This window comes from Pomacea canaliculata, linkage group LG12 (genome assembly GCF_003073045.1).
Source record: "Pomacea canaliculata isolate SZHN2017 linkage group LG12, ASM307304v1, whole genome shotgun sequence".
Taxonomy (NCBI): domain Eukaryota; kingdom Metazoa; phylum Mollusca; class Gastropoda; order Architaenioglossa; family Ampullariidae; genus Pomacea; species Pomacea canaliculata.
The window spans coordinates 18416315-18443378 of record NC_037601.1 but is presented as its reverse complement, the minus strand read 5'-3'; the positions used below and the strand labels follow the sequence as shown (position 1 = coordinate 18443378).

At 41.2% G+C, this 27064-nt stretch overlaps 2 protein-coding genes across 5 annotated transcripts in view; both read right to left on the bottom strand.

Moving 5' to 3' along the window:
- Positions 1-1877: 1877 nt before the first annotated feature.
- On the bottom strand, positions 1878-9157 carry LOC112577065 (beta-1-syntrophin-like). Its single transcript, XM_025259980.1, has 6 exons — positions 8661-9157; positions 7578-7963; positions 6586-6728; positions 4919-5115; positions 4411-4619; positions 1878-4055 (listed from the first exon to the last, which is right to left on the bottom strand). Exons 1-6 carry the CDS (start codon positions 9112-9114, stop codon positions 3963-3965), a joined length of 1482 nt encoding a protein of 493 aa, XP_025115765.1. The 5' UTR covers positions 9115-9157; the 3' UTR covers positions 1878-3962.
- A 2931-nt stretch (positions 9158-12088) lies between these two features.
- Positions 12089-27064, bottom strand: part of LOC112553161 (FMRFamide receptor-like) — a 47113-nt gene continuing 32137 nt past the window's right edge. For all 4 annotated transcript variants that reach the window (XM_025220201.1, XM_025220200.1, XM_025220199.1 and 1 more), the window contains exons 2-4: positions 18939-19151; positions 18436-18683; positions 12089-17858 (exon numbers count right to left, since the gene is read on the bottom strand). In XM_025220201.1, coding sequence (XP_025075986.1) covers positions 17138-17858; positions 18436-18683; positions 18939-19052 — 1083 coding nt within the window. In that variant the 5' untranslated portion in view covers positions 19053-19151 and the 3' untranslated portion in view covers positions 12089-17137. The remainder of the gene's footprint in view (positions 17859-18435; positions 18684-18938; positions 19152-27064) is intronic.

The following is a 27064-nucleotide window of genomic DNA, read 5'->3' as shown; positions in this document are numbered from 1 at the left end:
GCTCTTACTTTGCCGTGACTGAAGTGGGAGCTCTGCATATTAACCAGATGGGGAACAGCTATTCATAACAGAAAGCCTACTTTTGTCACCTTGTGGAAAATTAGATTTTGATCTTTTTCAAAAAACCCAAGCAAGAATCATGTTTTCATAAGCACCAACAAGAACGAACATGTCAGAAAGTACTGGCATTCATGGATAAAGTCGTAGCAACAGAGAGTCTGCAACAGCAGTAATTTTCAAGTTGCCATCTTACGATAAGATCTGAGTCAGTGCAATGTACTCAACATGAGCATTAATGCACATTAAGAGAACAGTTTATTCCATGGCAAAAATTCAACAATCAGACATTTAGATGCTAACATGATATTTTCTAGAAAAATAGATGCTTTTATTAATGTGCAAAGTATTATTTTGCAGCAATCACAGAAAAAATGCAAGATGCAACTGAATCTGAGTTAAGCAGAGATTCTCTACTCCAAGGGAACTAATAAATCATATTTAATAATAATACAAACAAATAAGACAAGGCATTCTTATACAAAACTGTTCCCTGAAAAGCTCAAAGCATGTGTTTCTAATTTTGGTAGCTTGTAGTATGCTGCTATAAATACTCTTATAATAAAAAAACTATATCCATAAAAGTGTCTTTCAAAAATGCCATTTAACTTAAATTCCAAATATTCACCTTATAATAAAAAAATGTAAATATCAATCACAACTACTTTGGATCATGCATATTCTAAAACAGGAAGGGTAGCATGGTAACTAATATACAGAGAGTATGAGAGCAGCATATGTAGAACCTAAAGTATGGTTGAAATTAGACATCTACACACACCAAAATTCTTTTAATAATTCTGCTTTGGCGATAAAATGTATTTTTTTTAACTAAATCAACAAGATTCTCTTCTAATACTGAACTCTAGGACTCCTCAATTGAGAACCAGACCTACTTACAAACCCAAGCTGAAAATTTAAAGCTTCATTTATTATAGACACTATAAAACAGTTAATTTAGCCACATTTTCAGTTTTATAGTCTGGATTACACAATCACTATAAGGCAACAATGCTGTTCCCAATAAGATTAATTCAATTTATCAAGCTGAGACCACATTGATGTTTTTGTCTATTATGTCACAAAAAGAAAGCCTGAAGAACACAGCGGTTATAATAAATTCAAGGTAAATATTTTTGAAACAAATTTTTGATAACAAAAGATGCAATTTTAAATAGGAAAGAGTTTTTTATGCTTGATTGTTTACTGACCATATTTGTGAACAGAAAATAGGATGATACTGTCCTCTATCAAAATATTTGGAGAGACATGAGAAAATTCAATACTAGCATGCTTAGGGATGGCATAAAAACATTAGTGTGCACAATCAATGACCCTGAGAAAATGATTCACCTGAATGAACTTAATACATGTAAAATCTTGCATCTTAATGCGATAAATGCATGAATATATCCTAGAACTTATAAGCACAGACCTCAATAAAACACAATTTAATAAAAAAAAAAAAAAAATGAAAGAGTGTGAGAGAGCAAGAAGGAAGAAGGTTTATGCAGATAAAACAGCAGGATGGTGACAGGGATGAAGGCAAAAAAGGTTGTGCAAGTGTGTGCATGTAAGTGTTATGTTGAAAACAGATTGTTCAGTACACATGTAGCAAATCATATTACATTCCCAATGGCAACATAGCCATGTGTTAATGTCCTCTTCATTATAAGTCCTAACCTTACCAAATTTAATGCACATTTCCCATCCCCTGATTCTCCTTCAGACAAAAAATATAGCATTTAACATCTTCCAACAGCTCAACGCAAACAAGAAAACTAAAACCACAGCTTAATAAACATGGTTAATCCAATGCATCAAGATACTGACTGTATTTGTAAAAGCAGGGACTGTTATCATAATACATGTAACAATAGTCTAATTTCCAAATCTCTAGCTTAAATTACTTAAGACATCAGTTTAAACATCTGGCAAATGTCAGGATTACAAATAGCTATTCAGATCAGTTAAAATATAACAGTGCATTAAACCATACTCATCAACTGATAAAAGCAAACTGATGTAATGCTTTTCTGCAAGAGTTTCTAAGACAGGACTTAAGTCTATACAAAAGACTGTTATGCTACAAACTGCATAAAATAATCTTTTAAGAACAGACCATTTAATAAGGATATTGAAAAGAAAGCAATAAATTTCACCAAATTTGTACAGCCCTGAACAAAGAATGTAACTGCTGGTCATTACTACCATCATCTTCAAGAAAAGGAATTGTAACATTCTGCTTACATTTTGAACTGTCATGCAGTTCAGCATGTAATCATACGATGTTTAAATTGCTGCAACTATTGGAAGGGGAGGGAGTAGGGCATAATGGACTGACAACATAGTTGCTGGTCACTGGAAGAAGTGGATATTTTTGTAACTGAGTAAAAAGTGGCATAAGCACGAGTAAATTATTTAATTTAAAAAACGTATATTAAAAATCTGATCATTAAATTAAATGTAACATGATGTATCTATAAAGATGCTGCACTCCATTCTGATAAACTTAACATTTAGTATTTGAAATTTTTACTACAGTGTGGGTGGAAGCTCTTACAAGGTTTTTTGCATTATATGGTACTTGGAGTGTTTTTGCTTTAAAACTAATTTCCAATGGCACAATAAACCTGTTTAATCCAAAAGTCAGATAAATTATGAAATTTGATATTAATTCTCTGCATAAGAAATTATATAACTGCCTTTTCTTGAAAAGATGAACATCTACTTGAAAAGACACCAAAAAGACATAGCACTTTACCTAAATGCTTTTCACATGAAGAGGTTACTGAACCAGTCCGTGGTTTAGCTTTTTATTAGACATGATATAGTATGCAGCAGAACTATAGTTTTGTTTCCTTGCTGTCACACAGGTTAAGCCTGGACCTTTAGACCAATAAAATGAAATACTACACAAAAAGCAAGGCACAAAATGCATATTACAGCTTGTAAAAAAAAAGAAAATTAAATATCAGAATATGTGAGCATGGACAGAAGGTTAGGCCACATACAGAAGAAATCTTTTTAACATAAGCACCACTGTGAAATCATACATCATTTGCAGCATTTTATGAACATACAAATATCTGGGGGAAGGGGAATCCACAAAATATTCAATAATCAAAATCAGCACTGAACACAAATACAAACCAGCAACAGACTGTTAGAAAAATCAAATAAACACAGTCTACAGCAAAACAGGCAAAAACCTGAGAGAAACCATGGGGGAAAAACTTTGGATGGCAAGCAATACAAATTATGACACTAACCATCAAACACTGATTTTAAAAAAAAGGGGGTTTCTGCAATTAGAGCAGTAGCTCATATTTACTGACATCCTTTTAGAAAATTAATTCCTTAAAGAAAAACTTATAACCATCACATTCTACACTGCGTTTCATTAATACTATGTTGCTACCTTTGAGGATGTAGCAGATGTTTATACTTGCACCAATATACACGCTCCCTCTCACTCACACACACACACACAGAGACCTGGCCCATGTACATGCAAGCACACACTATTTCTTAAAAGAACTTCTGCTCGCTCCATATCATCCTGGTAATCCTTTCAATATCCAACAGCTGTAGTGCATTTTGGGGCAACACACCACTGCAACTGCCTTTTTTGTGCAAAAACTGCAGAACTTCTTGGCCTTCCAACAATCTGCATTTACCAACGCTCTGCTTTTTGTGTTTATGGCAGTTTCAGCAAGCCAGAACTCTTCTGCTGCTCACCTCTGATCAAATGTGATAACCAGCATAGTAGAAATATTACCACAGTCCATGGAATTTTTAACCTACCAATGTACCAGCTGAAGACTCTCTGTACTACAGACTGCATTAGCACCAAGAATGTGAATGAGTAATTTATTCTCTTGTGGGTATCCAGGCTCACCAGCTCAGGCAATAAGTCCCAGACGACTGACTTTGGCTGACAGGAAAGTGTGAATGATAAACACAATTGGCTTCGGACATGTATTCAAGTCAAGTTCCTGCAACAAACAAATCCATCAGCTTCTGAAACGTCTGTTTAAGGTTCTAAAAGACAAAATTGTACTGGTTTACATGACACTAGATAAGAGACACAATGGGATGGGATATAAATTTTGTTTCTTTTCTACTTATAAGAGTGCCACAATATTTCAGAGCCATGGGGGCACTTGAGTTCATGGACTCAAGCAATTCAAGATTATTATCTTATGAAAGCAAATTAACATATCTTTCTAATAAATTTTTAGATATATTGATTGCCACTATGTGCACTCCATGAAGATAAGCAGAAGTTTGGGTGCATTTCACAGAAGTCAAGAAATCAATGCCTTTAGAGAAATGTCTAACACTGTTTACCTGTTCACCATCATCAGTAAAGTCCAACCACAGAAGACGGTGCCCATCATCAGCAGACATGCGTAACTTTTCATATGGATACTGCCACAGAATAGTAGGGGAAGGGTGTGTCCCTCCTGTTCCTGAATCATCTTCCCTTTCTTCTGTCAGTGTGAAACCATTCTCATAATGAACTAGAAGCCTACATTTCTTGTCTTTCCACTTGACAGCTAGAGCACAAACAAAATATTTCTCATTAAAATTAATAAGAATTGATTAGAATATGCTACTATATACATCTTATATTCATGCACAAACACACACACAATTACATATATATGTAGATACATAAATGTGGAGGCATGGTTATTGTTTATGTTGCAGGTAGGGAAAATAGGAATTCCTACCATGTTATAAGTGTTTAAGTCTACAAATGCACCTACAACTGTACTTGCACAAACATGGATAGACAGTTGCAAACTTCTTGCTGAATTCAACAAAAACAGATATTGTTAATAGATCTACTTACAACATGTGACCTCTCTGATAAGAAGGGCTGCTCCGTGAGAGCCTTGGACAAATGCTCGAGACCAATAAGCCAAATCTCGTTGAGTCTCTACACGAAAAATATGTGTCTCAACACCATTTCTTGTTCCTGATCTTGTACCAAATGTCAGAACATCTGCTCCTCCAAAGTGACTGTTTTGTTTGCCACAATGAACCAATCTGAAATCAAACACACATCTGAAACTTCCCAATCAGTCAAAGTTAAAAATAAAGAAGTGAAACAGTCATTGAAAACAAGGTATTTGTAATTTTATGGAGCATGAGTATGGTTATGCATGCACACTAGAGTGTGGGGGTTTAAGTGTGTTAATGTGTGTCATGAGATAACTGGGAATAAGACTATAGCATGGGTGCTGCACTTCTGTTTCCTTTGCGAGTTGAGTGAATGCCCTGCAAAATGGACACTCACAGGGTGGGAACAGGTAGCTGTTACGTGACGGTACATCGGTGAACACAGTGGTTGCCCTCAGGCAGTGCCAGACCATTGGTAGGGACAAGGGCCAGGAATGTCATGCTGCCATTATGTCCCCTAGAAATCGATCAGAGGTTGAGATTCACAAACATCCACTGGCTGTTTGTGTTCATTAATTGTACAGCTACTGTGTACCTAGCAAGGGACAATCATGTTCAATTTTACTGCTACTAAAATGAACAAAGGTAGTGAAAAGAAAGCCTGATGTAGCAGCGCCTCTGGTTCTCCAGTTGCATTACAGGTGGGAGTGGGGATAGCAAGGGGTGCAATGACCACCTGTCCGTCATGTACTTGCTAGGTAGCAATTGGATATAGTTAGATAAGAGAACGGTTGGGAGAGAGTGTGTAGCATACTTGACTAATCATGAGAGATGATGATCCCTTAAGATCCTGATGGTTGAGAAATCGTCATCTCGCACTGAGCTCTTCAGGGGAAAGGTTGCAGAAGAGAATATTCAGGGCGACTAATATCAGATCCTCTGCTGAGAGTTAGTCTTAGAATCATGGCTACTCCAGCACAACCCTACTCAGATGTGCACAGACCTGCTCTGAAACAGAATGCTTAACACTTCATCGCACCAGTCGCTCCTTGGTCGCAAACAGCAGGGATCAAGACTGGGGATGTGTTGGTCCTGTCACTAGGGGCTGTTAAGTTCCAGACAGCAGTTACAGCCTAGAGGTGATGGGAGAGACTTGGTAGCGCAAAGGACATATTTAGTGTCTCAGTTCTCATGTGTAGCAGCTATGATTAACTAAGACATCAATAGATTCCATACACCAAGAATCATCGAAGGGCCCTCCACATTGTGAGAGACATTGATGTGTTAATAGTGACTCATGTTACTTGGTTTAGAGATAAGGAATTGTAAACGCAAGCCCTATTTGTAATTTGTTGTAAAACTCTCGATTTAATAATAATTTCTTTATTACAATACATGCATACACAGTTGCCTTGATTCTTGGCATGATGAGGGCTAGAAGTCAGATTGTATCTTTGCTAGCAATTTAGTGTAAGAGTTTCATGTATGTGTACATGTCCGTGAGGGTGGAAGAAGCATCGGGAGTGTAATTAGCCCAATGGCAGCGCCTTGATTATGACACCTCTGTCCATTCCCAGAAGTTCATGACAATGTATTGTTATCAATGTCACCTTATACCTTGTAGCAAGAAGCTGGTGGTCTTGGAATGGGGTGGCCCATTCTTCCTTGCTCCATGGTGCTGTGTCATACAGAAGCACATCTTTATCTGTTAGTGCCAAAAATACTGCCTTCCAAGAAGTAGTCCCACTATCACTGGGTAACTGAAATATATATAATGCCAAAAATAATGTTACTCTTAATTAATAATAAATATTGTTGTATTGCAGTACCTAACTAGAATGTCTAATAATATATTAATGTAAATTATAGATCTAAAAACAAGAAAATGTTTTATATCTTTGATAGCCTGAGTGATATATTTACTCTATATATATTACCATAGCAACAATTCCTGCTTCAGCAAAAAGACTGACTATGAGTAATGTAGCTTAACATACACAATTCCTTACAACAGAACTCAAATGCAGCTCCAGAGGTAAGTCTCTCAGTAAGTGATATGCCTTTTTCAGGAATTCTAAGTAATAACTGAGCTGAAACCTAGCAATGGTTATTAGCTGAAAGGACAAATAGCCTACACTGTCCTAAAAAGACAGATTAAAACCAAAATTGCAATGTAAGCAATTGTAATACTACTAGCCAAATGTGACATGCAACAACAACAACAAAAAAGGTGATTCTAGAACAGATAGGAGCTGTGTAGACAAAGTTTTTTTTTCAATGTCCACATCAAGAATATCTAATGACACTGTAAGATTCTAAAAATGTAAGAGTTGAGGTCAGAGGTCTCACTGCTTCATGGATTTTTTTAGTAATAAACCTGAAATAATGAAAGCTAATATTTCATCTTTACTTGGCATCAAATTTCAGTGACACGATCTTATATGCATGAAAATATAGCACTAATAATTAGTAATTATATCTGGGGGTCTGAAAAACCCCTACAAATTTAACTGGAGATCTGAAAATCAACTCAATTTTATGGATGGTAAACACTGCTGATAATGCCAAAAACAGTTATTATGCTATTAAGTATTAAGGGGTTTAGATACCTGCTCAGCTAGCCATCCCATATGGCGAATCTGTCGTTGGTTAGGAGCTGAGCTAATAATCTGATTAGCCTCTGCAATGGCCTGTTGATTTAAAAGCATAACATTGGAGTGGATAGCATTGAACCAGTCACTGCAAGTAGCAGGATCAGGAAACCTCAAGGCACAAAGACCTTTTCCATCTGGTGAATGCAACTCAAGTGTACGTTTCTCTGGATCATTCATGGTTAGATTGCGACACAGGTAACAAAGTTTTAGTGGAATAGTTTTTGTCTCCGACCAATTTGCTTTGGCTCCATCCTTCTGAGCTGAATCGTGTGTGCCCCATCCTAGGTCACTGAGTGGTGAGGACTTCTTGAAGTATGGAGTTACTTCCCTTAGATATTTCACTGGAACAAGTTCAATGTTCTTGATGTGAAAAAGACCTATACCATACATGCCTTTATTTATGCATAAGCACATTCCTCTAAACTGACAAGTTCCCCACAAAATGTTTATCATGCTTTCTTTCCTAGCCCTGATGAGAGTAAAAGTGTTTGTAAAAATAAAAATAATAGAATAAATATAAAATAATGTAATTATAGCATCACTTTATCATAGATTTTATGCAGAAAACAGAAAAAACTGAAAAAAATACTTTCGACTTAAATAACTTCATAAATAATGTAAGAACAAAATTTTCTTTAATAAGAATAATACTTTATCTATTCAGGAGTTCTGGGGATAATACAAAATCTATATCAATGTTTTCACTTTTGTTTTCTTAATAAAAGTGCGTTTTTAAGTTTAATGAACGATAAGTCATAGGCACTTTCAGTGTATCAGAAAACCCAAAATAATTTTCTAGGGCAAACCATAATACGGGAATATTTTGTTTGCTTACCTGGTACTACCTGCGTACATTGATACACATATTTCTATTTCGGTATTGTAAACAAATGAAAGTGATTTACGTTATCAGTAACGTCAACAATGCATGCATATCAGCGAAAAATAATGAAAAACATGTTGCTGCTCTGAAAAATGCATTAACTCTTTTTGTGAACTCCATATTGTTTGCGGTGCAAAGACAGTATAGTTACCAACCTTCCATCTCCACTACTTTGCCTGCCCTCTTGAGGGCCCGCACGGCATCATCGTGGGTAGCATCCCGAAGATCTTCTCCATTCACAGAAATAATTGCATCTCCGACATACAGCTTTTCTGTCTTGTCAGCCGCCATTCCTTTAAAAATCTTGCTTATAAGAATCGGCATTCTATTTTCTTTTCCTCCCTTTATGCTGATGCCGAGTCCGTTTTGTTCTTCCTTCACCACTCGCACGAACCTCTTCTGACCAGCTATGCTCTCAGGTAACTCTGGACCACCGTTGACATATCCATGACAAGAAGCTTCTAACGTTCCATTGTATGAATTTGTCTGCTCGGGATTTTCTGTAAGCGTCAGGGTCAGAGACTCCTCGTTCAGCGTGACACTCACCGAGCACCACTGTTGTCGAATGAACACCTCAAAGCATCCTGATCGTGGAACACCGGACGCCATCTTTTACCCGTCGTTTGGTACGACGCCAAGTCAGTCGGACTTCTCTCCCTTGATGCGATGAAGTCCGTTACGATTCCTCGCTCGAAGTTTTCCACTTTCCTCACATGTTTTAAATTAAATATATGTTATAACTAGAATATTTTCGAAAACAAATGCATTTTATTTTCTTCTAGTACATCTTACTTGCTTAACTGAAAAATAATGTGTTTGATGAAAAAAAAAAAAAAAAGAAAATGAAAGAAGTGTGTGATTTTCACGTACAGATTGCCAAGAAATTATTTCATTTAAGGATTAATTTAAGTCAACGAAATTAAGATACCAGTCTATGTGGAGAAAAAAACCAGGGTGTCTAATATAAAATTCGGAGGTGTTTGTGCTGAAACAGATGTGTTCGAGGTGCTCGAACCTTTAAATGGTTTTGCCTCCACCCGTTGCACTGACAAGTTTCCTTTATTCCCTACGTCACACCAATTATATGGCTGCAGCACGCCAAAGCTATCGGGCCCAGCAACTCAGTGCGGCCAATACCTGTTTCCAATTTTTATTTTTTTGGCTCGGCTCTTTGGTTGTGTTCTACCTCCTTGCATTAATTTTCCGACACCTGAATTGCGTTCTCATGTCCCTTAGCCAGAGTGAGAGCAGCTGTGCCTCTGTTTTAAGTTTAGCGTTGAGCATATTTTTCTGCTAAGTTAAACGAACTGCCTTGCACCCGCTCTCTATCTTGATGGGGCTAATGTGTTTCTTGGTGAAAGTTAAAGTCCTCCAACATCTGCAAGAGAAAGAAAGATGAACGGCTCTGACAACATTCCAGCAATGCCATCGAGTCAGCATCTCGACTATAGTAAGATCTGTACTATTTTGGTGCTTGAAGCTGCCCTGTTGTCTTGACCTGACCTGACCTAACAGTCTGCCCCTAACAGCTGACCTGACCTAATGCACACAGGCCCAGAGGCACATTGTGTACTCCGTTCTCACGCGAGCGCGCGCGCGCACACACACACAGATAGGTGAGGGACGTCATCGAACGTTTCGTAAGATGTCACACACACACACAAACAAAAATATAAATCTGTGTTTTCAGGCCTGTAGGAGTGTAGGAGGATATGCCAGTGTGTGTCTGAGCAAGCGCACGTGATGTGCGTGTTCTCACTGTTTAGGCGAAAGGCCATTTAACCATGCACTGTGCCATTAACCGCCCTGATAATAGATACAGACAAAAAGTAAGGTACTAGGTCAGGTTCAACCTTAGCAAATAATTACTACAATTATGCATTGACCGACACAACATGTCGGTGCCTGCAGCTTCAGCAGCAACAACAAAGATGGTTAATAGATGACGGTGGAAGAAACAGTCGGAGAATAACCTTTAACCCGTTTATACTCATAATAATATTTCGAAGTTGTATGGATCTCCATCCTTAGGAGACCATCATTGTTTTTATTTACGACGTGAGAGATTTTTTTTTTCAAAATCCTCCACCCTTTTGGAATCTCCTTTCTCATACATCGGCTAGCAGGAATGGGTGGACCCATGTGGTTGTTTCATTCCCTTTCTCAGCGTTTGTTCTGCAGATAACGGATTTCTTTGTTTCCTTGATGTCATTAATTAGACTGCCGAGAGATTCCAGCTGTCATGATTCTGGTTGAAGAACAGAGCAGCATCCTCAAAGATGACGGTTAGGGATGGAGAGAAACCTTTTAAAAATGTCTCTGGCGTGCACTGAAGACTCGAAGAGGCTACCGCAAACACTTCTGAGGGGCGCACCTACCACCTGGTCCATTGAATCGCTAACGAAGTCCTCAGCAGGACCTCTAGATTATCAGTCAACCTCAGTCAATCCCCTTCTAAAAGTACTTTCGGTTCGTATCTAGTCCAAGTCTGGCTGAGATATTTATGAAGGTCACAGAAAAAAATGGCTTGGGGGGAGGGGGCAAATCATTCCTGACATTGGAACTTTGGTCAACATGGTGTGTTAAGTCAGACTTGTTTGCCAATACATTGTACATTGCCTGTAACCGGGCAAAAAGGTTTTCTATTGTTCTACCCACGCCCACCATCTTCCTCTTTATGATCAGTTTTGCTCACATTCGCCTTAAGCCTAGTGGCGCTTCGATCGTTACACCAGAAAACAGAGGTGTTTCATTAATAAGATGAGTGCTTCATCATCTCTCAGTTCATCCGACAAATATGCGACCTCAAAGGGATGGCTGGAACCGACAACTTCGGTCTTTGGGAAGAATTTGTTTCCTTGAGTGGAGGACAGGTCGAAGCACGAACTACTCCATGGTCGAAGGTCTTCATTTCCTGTTTCATTTTTTATTCCTAAATTCTTCTGATTTTTTCTTGCATGGAATTTCTTGAGGAGTTGTCAATATGTTCAGCAATGAGAAAAAAGAACACCAACAAAAATCTTAACGATGTCATCAGTCTTTAATAATTACCACAAACAGTCGATTTGGAATGTACAAAGGCGGCTTGATCCGACTACACAACGATTTACTCTTCACACCACAGTAAACACCATTACACACCAGTTTGTGGTGTGCTGCAATTGTTTCAGCTGAATGGTTTGAAGGAATTTGAAATGAGGCTGGCTTCGCTGGGTTCATGATGGACTTCAACACCGCCAGACAAATGTATGCTGTTTGTGTTGATGAAAGTTCTGCGTTTGAACCGACAACGCTTCTGTTGACACAGTTAACCGTTTTCTGAGCTAAAAATGTGAGAGCAATGGTCTGCACCGAATTCTCCCCCACCGAGGTGATTGGGGGAAGGGAATAGGTACAGAATTTCCCTCTCACGTTATGGTGGAGGAGAGGGGAGAAAAAAAAAAAGAAAAAAAGGAAAGAAACGAAAATTAGGAATTGGCAGGTAATTATAGCCATTTAGAGCGTCTGATTCTGCATTGAATACTTGAGTAACAGTGCATTTATATTTGGATTCAGGCAAACAGCAATAAGTTCCAACTCAAAATTAGCACATGGAGGCATACATATATTTCAGCTCATTATTATCAGATTGAAATAAAACTAAAGACGATTGAACAAAACAACACGCGTATTCAAAGAAACAACTGATCGTATTCTTACATCTTATAAATGCACAAGAAATGAGACGGTAATAAATGCATGATATGAAACAGCTACAATGGGGAACTGTTGAAAAAGACGAGCATATAAATAATAAGAGAAAAAAAAATACAAAGAATGGAGAAAGAGTGCTTGACGACTCAGCCAACTGCTAACTCGACTACTTCATACAAAAACCTATTATACCATCATCCAATTCCTTTTGTCCACTAGATCAGGGGCAGCCAACACGATGCCCGCAAGGACCATGTGTGTCGCCCGTAAGGCATGTTATAAAACTAGCAGTAAGTCACAATTTTATGTGGGTTTTTTTTTTTTTTTAATTTTTTCTTTTTGCATCAACGTAGAACAGAAGAATGGGAGATAACACTCTAAAAATGTCCAAGAGGCTTTTTCTTGCTGCTCTCCCCTTAAATTCTCGCCGCTAAGATTTTTTACAGCAGCGTGTAATCGTAAAGTTTGATAAATTTAAAGGTATTTCCCGCGATGAAATAATTTCAACGGCATATTTTAATTAAGAATTAGCATTTAATTTAGCATTAATTTCAAAATGTCAATTACATTTGTTAAGTAGCTCGTGTTAGCGACATCATGTCTTAGCCGAACGACCAGCTTTTCTTTTTTTTTTGAGAGGTTTTTGCAAATAACATAATTTGTATTGGCAAACAAGGAGTGAGTGATAAAGGGCCTGTTATTGAACAGACACAGCGTAGGTCTCGGCCAAAAATGGAAGGTTAGTGGGGAGAGGGGAATCGAAAAAAAGCATGCTTATTTGTAGAATACACATGTGGATAACACTAGCACTGGCATCAAAACTCGGAGGCTTAACGGTTCGATACCCGTGTGGTGCAGTGTACTTATCCCTTGCCTAGTCAACTCAACGGTTGGGAATGGGTACCTGCCTTCAAAGAGGATTGAAGATAGTAGGGTGGAAGAGAGGCGAAGCACCTCCCTCACAAAAGCTGGCTCCGAAAAGTGTGTTCTCTAAGCCTCACTTCCGAAAAGATCGAGAAAGATTAAGGTATGACCTTTAACCTTACCCATGTACAAGTGAATAAAGAGAGGGACAACCAAAGTGTGTGTCAGTGAATTGCCTGACCCATCAAAGACAGCCATGTATTCAGGTTTCTGTTCTTGGAACAGGGAACATATAGATGCACGTCTTATACATCACAAAGAGACATCAATCCAGGAACGAACCAGCTAATAATAATAATGTATTTTGACAGCGCGTTTCCTTGTCAGCAGCAAGCTCAATGCACTTTGACATAAAATAAATCAGCTTAATATCTCTCTCTCTCACACACACACACACGGACGCACAAAAAGGTGCCCGCCGCCATCCCCCCTCTACACTCACACACAGGCACACAGGAGTGAAAGGTATGAAAAGAAAGAAGGGAAGGCCACAAGCTACTTAAGTAATCCCCAAAACGTTGGGCCTTAATGTCACACCTGAAGGCATCAAAGGTGGTACCTGCGAAATGATGTTGGCAAACATTACAGGCACTGAGCTAGAGAAAGAGAAAGAGAAAGAGAAAGAGCGGCGCCCAACTCAAACTGTCGGATACATGGCACATGCAAGAGGTCGGCATCATCGGATCAGAGAAGCCTACTGGGCTGATGTTAAGATGTTAAGAACCCATACAAATATTCTAGGTCAAGGATGTGAAGACAGCAGTGGCTGAGTGAGGCCATCTTTTAGTCAACGTGGGCACTGACCGGCAACTAGTTCACAAGATCGGATTTGAGCCCGAATTATGATAATGTGGGGAGTGTGGTCTGGGGCATGTTGAAGCTCGTCGAGCATGTTGGTGAGGAGCTCAACAAACAAGGATTTGGAATAGTCCAGCCGGGATAGTACAAATGCTGTTTCTTGGAAGAAACTGTTCATAAATGTCTTATTTCGCTATATCTGCGAAGCTGTAGAAAAGGTTGACTTACAGACCGCATTTATGTGGTTCTCTAGTGAGAGGAGAGTGTCCATGGTCACACCAAGACCAACCTCAGCCTGTGACGTTCGACCCCTGACCTCCAACAGCAAAGAGCGAGTATTGATTCTCTAAAGCTAGATTCTTTTGCCAGCAAAGGGGATTGTAGCCAAAACTTTGTTTGTTTCGTTTTGTTTTGTATTTTTTTTTTTTCTCTCACAGTTGTGCAGATTGTCGGCGATAGCACCGCATCTGGCGTCTCCAGAATTCCTCTGTGTACAAGAAAATGACATTTGAAGAAATACAAATCCTGTGCCGCAGATTTTGTAACAGATAAGCGGGAGATGGGGAGAGATTTTGATAAATTTTGTTCATAATTTCAAAGGGCAAAACATGGGAAGAAACAAAACTAAAGAGGCTAGTTTTCAAACGATCACAGAACTGATATAGGATCAGCATGACAGAATCTACATAAAAGCACATTTTTCTCTTGAAGTTTTAAAAGTAAATCTCAATGGCAATACAATATATCTCTCTCTGTACAAAAAAATAAACAACCTCGACCCACTTAAAAAAGGGAGTACTAGTTCCTTTTTATCTGCGAGGGAGATAAAATCATCCAGCTATCTGTGTAAGCGACTGGGGAAGTTGTGAAAGTGAGTGATATCGCAGGTAAATATTTGGGCTGGGCTGTTTGTCTTCGTCCCAGACAACACAAAACGGGGTTACATGCAGGAAAAGGCGAATGATTGGCTGAAACATACTGTAGGCGTTATTGATCGTACTTAATACTCTTACGAAGGTAAATAATATTATCAGCCCTCGATATCGCGTGCTCGTAAGTCATGAAGCGCTCCGCCACGTCTACATGCACGCTCCCTCCTCTCTATCTTGTTACAAACTCTCAAGATACATCCACACACACACATAAAATCTCTGATAATAATAATAGGATATATATTTATATAGCACATTTCCCCACATGTAGGCGAGCTCAACAAGTTTTACAAGATGTAGAGGGCAGTAGGTAGTGATGCTGTATGACTGAGGACATCGCATTGTTTACTATTATTCCTAAGGAAAATCACACAAACACATGCACAGTGAACATTGCTAGGAACATGAATGAGAGAAGATGATGGAGAAGTAACAGTCAAGCATAGGTCAACAAAAGCCCGGATATTCTTGAGGAGTGTGTGGAGTCATGTAACAGTCTGTAGTCTCTCTCGTACTAAGCTCTCTTTAAAAACTCTCTCAAAATACATTTTTTCTCTTTTTTCTTTCTCGTTCTTAATTCTCTTAAATCTTAAATACATTTAAAAACACACGCACGTAAGATGTGGACTGTGGACCACAATGAGATATCGTGAGCTTACAGCGTTTACAACGCCGTAAATGCACGAAGACGATAGTGTACGATCGTTAAAAACCATTTACACTGAACACAAAATGCAGCCCATTACACCAGACAACAAAACTAAATGCCGAGACAAACTAGAGGAACATTTGAGGATGCCAGAAATGGCATGGCAAAGTCAAGTGATGGCATAGCTGCACTGAATCCCAAGGAAAGACACATACAGACGCTTGTCCTGGAACGAAGAGGTTATCATCAGTGAAGCTGTCATGGGCACTAGAACATTCTTCTGTCTACCCACTCCCCCATCCACCTCCGTACTGGTGTCTACACCAAGAGTCTAAAGCAGAAAAACTAATGGGCACAACTGTGAACGCCCTACCTATGAACGACCACCCCTACCCCCAACCATCTACCCCAGAACACAAAGCACATAAACAAACGCGATCGCCGAAATCCTAAAATAAAAACAACAAAGAATACATAGAGTTCCTCGGGTAAAACTATCCTTTCTTGGAGTGTGAATGGAACTAGTATTATTGCTTGTCTTTAAACAGAGCTTAAGCAAAAAATGCTTTTGAGGTAACGAGCATGAAGACCTTGAGGTAAGGAAAAACCTTGAGATTGTTCACGAACATTCTCCACCGCTATTTCCTGGACTGTAGGTGCAAAATAATAAAATAAAAATAAATAAAAATAAAAATAAAAATAAAATAAGAGAATGAAATAAAGAGAAGATTATCTTTGCCATGGAATTCATGTAGAACGCGCCAGTTGTCTCAGTTCTAGAGTTCATCAAGTTGAAGCTGCAAGGAGGCACGAGTTAAATGACCAGGTCTTTTAGTAACATATAATGATTTATTAATTGTCAACACCAGCTTGAGAAGTGTGTGATGTCCCTACTACTACTTGCGAATGTTTTTCTGCATGTCTGTAAATTTGTATTCATCGATGATCGTTTCGACTTTCGGTGTTTGGAACGATACGGTATTTCAAGGGACGATTTGGTCGTGGCAAGGGGTCGATGTAACTGGAGCGAGGACGATATGGCTGAGGTGATGTGGTTTAGGGTCGAGTGACCCAAGCGTGTACGCACTTAACCTTCATGGCTGGCTGGCTGTTATCAATATTAAAATTCTAATACCTTTTTATTGGTTTGCGTAAAGTCAGTTTATATCATTCAATAGAACGTCTACTGGCAAACGTCCCAGGCTGTGATCACGTGTTACACTCTTACTTAAGCTCATCATCGGCTATCGTTTACTGTCAGCACTAACATTGCCCACCAAAGTCACGTGATATCCATTACACCATTTCTTCCTCACTATTTCAGGTCATGGAACGCAGAGCTGATCGAATGCTTTGCAGGCAGGAAGTGAACGAGGCCTCAATTGCAGGGCAAACGTTCCAGCAAGCTTGGCAAAGTGTTAGTTTCTATGTAACCGTCATGTAAAACTTTTGCCCGACTTGGTCAAACGTTCGTCTACATTTTCCCGAGGCTGCCGTGGAAGGTCTTGCAGGTCTGCAACATCTCTCCTGTGCCCCGCGGTCACGGATGAAGATGCTGGCTTCCTTGTGAACGGTAGTATCATCAGCATTTGCTGTTTAAGTGTTTCAAGTACCAAAGGCCCCATGACCATGCCTCCTAGTAAGGCAGAGGCTCTCGGTAGCCCATTATGAGCGACTTTCGCCGCTTGTAGCGTTGAAACAGTTCTCGGATGGCTCTACGGAACGTCTTGCTGCACAGCGTGAAGATGGTGAGGTCAACGGCGTAGGAGGTCAAAGGCCAGGCGTCGACGATGAGGAGTGGACCCGACTTGATGTAGTAGCTGTGCCAGCGGCCCGTCAGCGGCATCGTGCTGCGGTTCCCAGAGAAAGCCAGCGCTGATGTCACGGCGGCCCCGTCACCGTTGGCGCTAGTTGCCACCAGGTGGCGCTCCGGTACAAAGTACTGCGTGATGTGCACGAAGGCGTAGACGATCTCGCAGACGGCGAGATACAGCGAGATGACCATGAAGGACACGTTCATTTTATGCCGGTCCGGCACCATGGCCACGCTGAAAGCATAGCTGTTTCTCCGCCGCTTGCGAATCCGCGTAGCCACCAGGACGTTGAAGACGAGGACGAGAGTGAGCGGGCAGAGGAAGAGCACGACGAGGACTAGAATGGCGTAGGTCCACATGAAGCCCTGCGACATGGTGTGGCGCAGCACGCACTGTCCGAACTCTCCGGGCTCCACGTGCCACAGGTAGGCCTCGAACATGCTGGCCAGCAGGGCAGCGCAGGCTAACCCCAGGATAGTGCGAACTGTCCGCGAGTACGTGATTAGAGCCTCCGATGACAACGGCCGGCACAGGTCGATGAACCTGGCAAAACACACACAATACACACAATCATCAGTTCCCGAAATATATTTATCCTTGCTGCGCACAAGTCGCCACAATGAAAAGTCATTTGTCTTATTTCTTTTCACGAGGTAACTCGATACAAAGGTCTATTTGGATACATTTTTCTGATAATAGGGTATAAGCTCAGGGCAAGATACTTTCTCTCTTACTCTCGGTGATTAACCTTTTTACTCTTAAAATACATTCCTACAAACATCGCCATTCACATGAATACAACCCACCGAACTTTGTAGAACCAAGTTAAATTAATTACTCTAAGGTTTCAAGTTTAAATCCGGTTTTGAGACGAAAGCCTTTTAAGCAGCTACAACGATGTCCACACAATTAAGAATACTATTAAAATGCTTTCATGCAGCCTATTTCGGTGTGTTTTTGCGTTTTGCTTTGATGTGTGTGGGTGGGTGCGCGAGCGCGTTTGTTTTATTTGTAAAGCATGCGGGTATGTGGCAAGTGTACGTTGCTATGGTGATGCACATACATTTGATTGTGTTCACTCCCTGCATCATGCATCAGTGTCATAACGAAGAAATCGAACCTTTCAAGGGACAGGCCCAGGACGAGAAAGATTGCGAAGACCTGTACAGCCAGGAAGAGCACGTGCACGATCTGACACACGCCCTGCACGTGCACAGAGTGCAGCGTCTCCAGCGCGTGCATGACGAGCACGAGGCTGTCGGCCACGCAGATGGCCTGGAAGTACGTGACGGGGGACACGCGCAGCCCGGAGCGCGCCCACACGATGAAGGCGAATATGTTGCCCACCAGGCCCACCACATAGATCACCTGCCCAAACGAAAGTGGACATTAGCTGTTATTTTCCACCCACGATGACAACTGCCGCGCCTTCAGCAGTCACACCGTAACAGTGGAGATTTCGCACTGAATAATAATAATAACAACAACAATAACAATAAAATGGCAAAATTCAATTATGAGAATGACTACGATTGATAGGTTTCGTCTCTCAAAATACGAAGTTTTAGTAATCTTGGATGATTCCTGAAGGAACTACTGATGCCAGATAGAAGCTTTTATTACCCGATAGATGTAAGTGACACATATGTAGTATATACTGTCTATGTCGGAAGCCGTCATGTTGGACGTATGGCTGCCGTTGAGCAATGGTGACGTCACTGCCGATTCTGCGCACATCCTGAACAGTCACTTAAACACTCAGTGGACAAGATGGTGGGTGAGCGGTCCTTACAAAGCTCGTGTCCAGGTTCCTGTCCACGGGTATGTCGTACGCATCTGCAAACAACATGCATTAAAATGAGAATAAGATGGGAAAGGCATGAAAGGAGAGAGAAAATGACATAGAGAATGACAGAGAAACATAGTGGCACAGAGAGACAGTGTTACAGAAAGGGAGACAGATGTGGGGTACTGGAATACTGTTACAGAACAGAACTACAAACGCAGGCAAGTGTACAAAAAAAATTGTAACTCAAAAGCGACTTAAATGAAGTTTGGTGCATGTGGAATATGCAGGTGTTGAGCACAAGTGGAAAGAAAAATGAGTATTGTGAATAGCAGCAGCAGCATAAAAAAAAAGTAAAAAAAAAAAAAAAAAAAGAAAACATCTGCCCAACTGATCCAGAGATGTTTGTGAATAGCAAGACTCGTTCGTAAGGGTAGTATCCCATTCCTCCCTTTCCTTTTGCCACAACTGCCTTGTTGCCTTGGAAACAGTTACCAGCATTTACCGGTACCCGTGTGCTACCACCGATCGTGCCTGACTGAATCTGACCGCAAAGTATTTCTCTCTCTCACACATACACACCGATGAGAAGAACAGAATTCATCCTAAGATAAGGTCTGGAAATGGTATCGCCTAATAAGATTTTACAAATGCTTTATTTCAACTCTTTGAAGTTTGTTTTCTTGCCTCTGTCACTTAGAAGAGTTTTGTTGTTGCTGTTGTTGTTGTTTATTTTAACTACATGTGCTCGATCGAACTGCCCGAGAGTCGATCGCTAAAACCCTAACCCAAATCAGCACTCGGCAATGTCACTCAGAAATGAGAACAAAACAGCTTTCCCCCTAACTCTCCGCTAAATATTTTGCTTGAAACACCCGTGCATCTGTTACAATCAAATCAGGTGTTTGGGCAACTTCAATCTCGTGTGATCATCTCCCCACCCCCTCCTGGATATCAAAGCAGGATCTGCCCACCTGCTTTCGTCACTTCCGGCGCGTTACGCCAGCTGCAGGTAGCAGTTGTGAAGTGCAACCACCTCGTCTATCAAGTCACATGCTGCAGCAAGGTTGGGTACAAAGCAGTAAAAGCCAAAACCAAACACATTGGTGCAAAATATAGGTAATAAGCAATAATTCAGGTCAACACATCAATTATTTGCTGACTTAAAGGTGCATCCTCCATTTCACAACGGCTTCTACGCAGTCAGCATGCTGAGTATGTGGCGCATACCGCTGATTAATGGGATGCACAGCAGGCGCAGGTGCTGCTGCAGTAGAGAAGCGGCTACGACACAGAAGCTGCAGACATCTGGTGGTCATGGATAGAACTCACAGTATTAACCCGATGTTTAAGAAGATCGTGTGAAATGAAACCAAATCTTTTAAAAACTCAACAGTTTGACAACCGAAATGATGAATTTATTTATATAAAGTGAACGAGGGGAAATGGTCATTCGCTATTCATTTACTTCGATAATTAAATGTTTCCTATTTCAAATAAAGTATTAATTTCATTCGTATTTCAGATGCGTAGTTTCTTTGAGGCTGTTTGGCAAAACAACCCTGTCTGTTGTCAAGTAGAATTTAGGACAATTAAAGTACCATAGTGATGAGGGGTGAGAGGTGGGGGAGTCCATTTACTTTACTTCCAACTACAACGACGATAGTCGATGATAACGAAAGACGGATCAATCATTCATTATTTTTCTTGTTTTCGTTACCATCGGCTGCAAAATCTTTTAGCGGAAACACCTGATCCCCTGTTTCTTTAAGACAAATAACGATCGTAAGCTGAGCTCAGTTGAAACCAGTGCTTGTTGGAACGCGTTTATAGACGTAAACAAAAGAAGACTCGCCATTTTGTAACCGGAAGAAGAAGCCATTGTACCTCATATCAAATGTGCACCATAAAAAAGAGGTAGAGAGTCAGTGGAAGAGTGAGAAAAAAAATAGAGCTGAGGAAGAAACAAAGGGAAAGAAACCAAGGACTAGGAAGACCAAACATCTACAATATTGTAACACGCAGAAGATGTTTAACCCAGATAGCTCATGAGGCAGGGAGCCCACCCTCCCCCAGAATAATAATGTCTGCTGTTCTAACTATCGACAGGTTCATCGTGTAAAAATATTTCCGCCCTCTACTTTTCAGTTTTCTTTCGCACTCCCACTCCTATTCCCTCTTTCTAGCAAACACCTCCGAGTTGTGACAGTTATCCAAAGAAGTCTTTGTGCACGTGGGCGGAAAGCTTACATATCAAGCAGCTTTTTTTTTAATGGACTTGCAGCTGGCAAGGGCTTGGGGCCAGGTGGTTAGTGCGTGGTAAATGTGGAAACGCAAACGGCGCCGGCCGAGATACATCACGTTCGCCTCCACGTGCTAGTTCCTTCGTCTGGCACCGTTGTCTACGTCACAGGCACGTGAAGTCGGTCCCAGAAGGTCGTGCAATAATTGTCCGTGGGCCTCGGTGCAGTCTTTTCGCACTCATTAACCCACACTCTCTCTCTCTCTCTGTGACCACAGCCCCGAAACAATAACATCACACACACAGAGGCATCAAATGCAAATTCTGTTATCGTTCCGCAGCTGCAGTCATGCATTCTCCTTTATCTCCAAGCTCGATCAGATTTATGTATGAACTTCCATGCTGGTGGAGCAGTGCATCACAAAGCACTTTTCTGTAAAATACTTTTTAATTGCATACGCCTTAAATGTTTACCAAGCGAAATTGTTCCAGAAAAGTACAAATGGCCCTGTGATACATTTCTGTTGGGGTGGGGCGGGGGCATGATTTTTTTGGTTTCAGAGACTTTTTGGCGGCTATCTCACGTGCTTTCTGGAAGTTGTACGTTAGTCACGTGACTGTGCAGCCTGTGCCCAGTGCAGCTGAAGCTGCGCTGACGCACGTGCTACACGACAAAGACGAAGCGGCCGGTAAGAGCTTAGGCAATGAGTAGACGTCAGCGATGATAGATGAACGCACATCGTATACTTCGCTTGTGCTCCTGGACACATTAGCAGTCGTCACTGACCGATAAATAAGCGGTCTTGTTTTTTGTTTGTTGCTGTTGGTTTTTTTTTTAATGGAGGGAGGAAAAGAGGGAATAGAGGGACGATAGTTAAAACTCACGAGTGCAAAAAGCAAAGCGGGTAAACGTCCGTAGCAGGCTTATGGCGGCCCTGGGCAGAGAAAGAATCGGTGGCCCGCTTTGCCCGCCAATGGGCGGCCCACGATATTCTCATTACGGCAAAATATTATAATACTACATAAAGCTGACTGCTCCGACTCTAGCAACATTAGTAAATACAGCGGACTAAATTTTTTGGCCAGTGTGTCAGCCGTGTCATTGTTTTCTCTTTCTGTTTTAATATGTATATATATTGGTGCCCCTGTGCAGATGCACAATTTGTTTTGCCTAAGGCCGCCCTGTCCGGTGGTTAGGCTCTAGGTGCAGTGAACGTGAGCGGGTTCACCGTGTCTAGGGCGGATCCAGGTGGGGAGACAAACCGGCTCCTTCCGCTCATACCTTCTCGGATGAATCAGGGGGTGAGTGAACGGGCAAGGAATTAAGAGGGTTAAGAAAGGAAATTCCTACGCACACGCCATCCAGACAAAAATGGACGAAAGTTTGACCAAGTTTGGCACAGTTCTTATGTGACCGCCGTCTGTAAACTGTGACAAACGTTCGTTCATAACTTGTCCGATTGATAAGGGCCTGGAGGAGACCCTTCTGATGCAAAGTCGAGCAAGCAATGTTTCGCGTTTCCTCAGTCATGGCTAGCGAATGAGGTAGTAAACACTCCGTCCTTCAGCACACTGTAATGGTGTAGTCCTTTGGGAGACAAGTCATTTCTCGAAGACGCACAACCTGCAGCATAACAAAAGTCTTCCTGCTATACACACCTTCTTTACTTCTTTCTGAAGGAGAAATAAAAATGACTGCAATTCACGACGAAAGCAAAAGATTAACTGAAAAGATGTTTTTCCCTATCCAAAAAAAAAATAAATAAATAAAAACTTTCGTTTGACAGACAACTCTCGCAGCGACCAAAGCTATGTCAGGTCTGTGATAAACATGATGACAAACATCACACTTTTAAACTAAGGGATCCACATTCTTACGTCTGTGAAGAAGATAATGACACTTTCGACGATGGTGACGAATGACATGTGTCGTGTGGACGAGCAAGAATAGGATCCTGAACTCCCCCTGACCTGCACGTTATCAGGTTGCTAATAAGACGACATCGTTTCGGGGAACAGTTGACGTCCTGCCGACCGGTTCTACAGTTGAAGTAAAAGCATGCTGACACGCAAAGCATCCATGAACATGGATCCAAGTGCACTAAGTTCGCTTCACTCAATCTTAAGACAAGGGAGGTAATCCATCCACTTCCCAGCCTCTCTTAAAGTGCGATAACTCGATTATAAGTATAATTTAAGCAATCAGTAATGTTTACCTAAATGACAAAGCAAGGATGCACACATCATAGAGTGACAGATAAACAGAAGCATAAAGAAAGGAAAGGAAGATGACCAAACAAGCAGTCAGGTCGGCCTGTGAAAAGCAACGGTAATAAATTTGAAAATGTCTTTCTGCGCGTGGGAGGAGAGCGCGTGCTTTTGAGTGCAGAGCCTTAAAGTGCAGTTTGTGTCGCTGACCTCTCCTGGCGCTGACCGGACGTCGCAGATTGATGATCGATGCCGAGGTCGTTACTTTTAATCTGGCATGTCCTCTCCGCGACCCTAGCGCTCATTAACGACAAACATAAATAGCAATACACACTTGCTAAGCTTACAGGCGCCAGGTGGAGCACGGAGGGGAAAAATATCCTGCGTGCCACCGAGGGGAAAAAAAACCGCTGACGAGATAACATTTTAACCCCTTATTTGCTTTGCTGTTTAGCATCTCTAACGTCCACAACAGGCTCAGCATGCCGCTGACCTGCACTTGCACTTCGTCGTTTACGTCATTGCGACGTAAACGTGTGGCCCCCTTTTGTCTAGGGTCGCCAGGAACGTATTAAGAACGTAATTGGAGACGTGAGTTGTTTGCCTGCTGATTGCACCGTTTCCGGGGAAGTCGTTTAGTTGCAGAAAAGTTATGCAAACTCTGGAGGGAGAGGAAAGAAAGCTGTCTTCCATAATCGCCTCGTCTTTCGACACTTGCATGTTTGGCTGCCGGAGTCGAGGGCGATGCGTATCGCCTGACCTGGGAGTGACGGAGAAGAACGAACGAGTGCGGTACAGAGGATGTGTTGAAGAGGCCTTATCGTCACGTGGGGTGCTGAGATGGGGTGAGAGTGGAGAAAGATGGCAAAAACAACAACAGATCCTACAAGATCAGCTACTTCCACGATCATCTGCCTTGTAGAGCGAGCGTGAACTCTAGAACATCAATGCCTCGGACGTTTATGATTGGATAAGATTTCTCTGCATATCGTCCTTAACGGGACGAACACTGGGCAAAGATAAATAAAATTTTCCAAGGTTTCACGTGACTGTCGTACAGAAACTTTGCCAAACTTCGTTGCACGTTCGTCCATATTTGTCCGTATATAAAAACGGTCGCAAGACACAAACACATACACAAAGGCGCGCACGCACGTGATTTAATTTCATGCCTGACTTCAAGATGCAAATGTATGGAAAAATTGCAATTACGATTGCAAAATTTCTAATCAATTATCAGAGGGGGAAACTACTGTATTTTTCTCTCCTTAATGGTGTAGTAAGGTGTAACATTTTTTTATGGTGATTGGGTAAAGCGGAGTGGAAGATGCTACTTGACCATCACCCCTTCTGTTCTCGAGATACACGCCTACAAAAGGCCACATACAGAAAGAGGTCAACAGCATTACATTATATATGGATGGACTTTTAATCTGCCAACTGGAAAAGCTGGATCATTTGTTAATTAAGCGGAGCAGAGTTTAAAATAAGAAACATCACTATTCTGACCTTAGGAAAACGATTTTGCACTCACTAGAACTTTAAGGCGAGGTCTAATTTTTTTTAAAACTTGTTTTGCTTATCCCATCATCTCCATAAAATGAATATCATTTGTCTCAATTAAAAGTGCCAAGAAGGTCAAGTGGTTGGCACGTGGCCACAAACATGTCCATGTGTGGAGTATGCATGCAAGATAAAATCTATTTCATACACACAGGATGTTAAATTTACATCTCTTCACAGAAATCATGGATACCTGTTTAAAATTTGCATCTTCACAGCTAAAATTCGATCACCACTGGGTACAGCAACATGTCGCCAGTCGATTCGACCACAGAATGCATAAGGTACTATTCATTTTAATGACATTTGTCGCTCGTTGTATGTAAACAAAACTACATTTGTCGGATTATCTGTCTACCAGACAATGCCGACGTGGTGTGGCGCAGTTTGCATCATCATCAACCACACACACCAACAGCTTTCATTTTTGAGTTCTGTAGCCATGACGCCAGCTACATTCTGTAACCATGACACACAATCTTCCCCCATGGCTGATGACATGCTAGAACCACGACACTGATTACATTGTGTAACATGCCACTGATTACATTGTGTAACATGACACTGATTACATATTCCCCCTGCAACGAAGTCTAGTAAGCTGTGCTAGCCAGTCCTGTACCCAACACGAGATACGACTTGCGAGACCTACATCCAGATCAGCGCTCACAGCAAAGCTGTTTACACATCGTTTAATGACCCGTAAAGGGGTTGGGGTGAAATTAAAATATCTTTGTTAAGATCAGCCTGAGATTGGCAAACTATTTATGAATGGAATAGGCTGGATCAGAGTCGAAAAAGAAAGGAAGGAAACAATTTTTAAAAAATGCGGAGGTGGGAGGTTTGGAGGACAAATAGAAATGAAGGCAATCACACTAAGAAAAGACAATAGGCAAGGGTTAAAAAATTCATCAAATAAAAGTACAGACAAACAAGTGGCAAAAACAGGGGATAAGGGAATATTACAAAAAGGCTTTGAAGGACAGGTAATAACAAAGAACAAACGAAAATTTTAAAGTCCAAAAAGGATGAAAACAATTCTTAAAACGTTTGAGAAGATGAAAATATTCGATAGGCAAGGGCACTTTAAAAAAAAAAAATAGCATTTAGAGTGATTTTGTGTCAGCTTGGAAAAGGGGAGAGGACAGCAAGAATACGACAACCTGGACCAACAGTGAACCAAGCTCTGTCCTCGCCATTGGCGCGGAGCCCTACAGCGACCACAGTGCAAAGCGGCTTTGTGGCCGGACGCACAGGACGTGATGCAGGCCACACAGAAATCATTATCGTACTGTGACTCCAAGAACTGATTAACCCTTTTGAACCCCGTCTTCTGGATTTTCGTCCTTTCCCCACTCTCCTTCCTTCCGGCAAGACGCGTGACTCTAATAGCATTGGCAGTATTTGCCGTTTGAGATGCCGGTAAAACGGTAAATAAACCGTTCTTTTCTCATCAAGAAGAGGGTGACATAAGCAATAATGTGACTATTTACTTGCTGCCCCTCTCTCTCTCTCATTCAATCCCTCCCCCGCCTTTTTTTTTTTTTCCCTCATTCCATTGTTCCTAACCTTACCACTGCCTCTGGCACATTCTCTCTCGCGATATATATATAGGCACATTTCCATCTTCAGACATTGTTGACATTTTACCAGGTCCACAGACTTCCACTCAGAAAATCGATTTTAATTCTTTTCAAATGGCATCCGTCCTGTTTTTAAATGAGATGCGCAAAGAAGATGTCAGGAGGGAAAAAAAAGGAAAAATGGGGTTGACATCCCTGTACTGACTGCTGCTACGATTGACTCTGGTGGACTGACTGGACTAAAGATAGTAAGGCGCTTAAGTCACTGATGATCATGAGAACATTCGATCAGAGACAACGACGACGAACGACGACGATGATGATGATGACGATGACGACGACGACGACGACGACGACGACATGTCTG

Excerpts from the sequence above, each read along its gene's own strand:
- LOC112577065 (XM_025259980.1), bottom strand. The coding sequence starts at position 9,114 with ATGGCGTCCGGTGTTCCACGATCAGGATGCTTTGAGGTGTTCATTCGA. Across the intron at positions 7,964-8,660 it reads CAAAGTAGTGGAGATGGAAG|TGAAATATCTAAGGGAAGTA; the intron begins GTTGGTAACTAT and ends AACTTGTTCCAG. Across the intron at positions 4,056-4,410 it reads TTACTGATGATGGTGAACAG|GAACTTGACTTGAATACATG; the intron begins GTAAACAGTGTT and ends TGTTTGTTGCAG.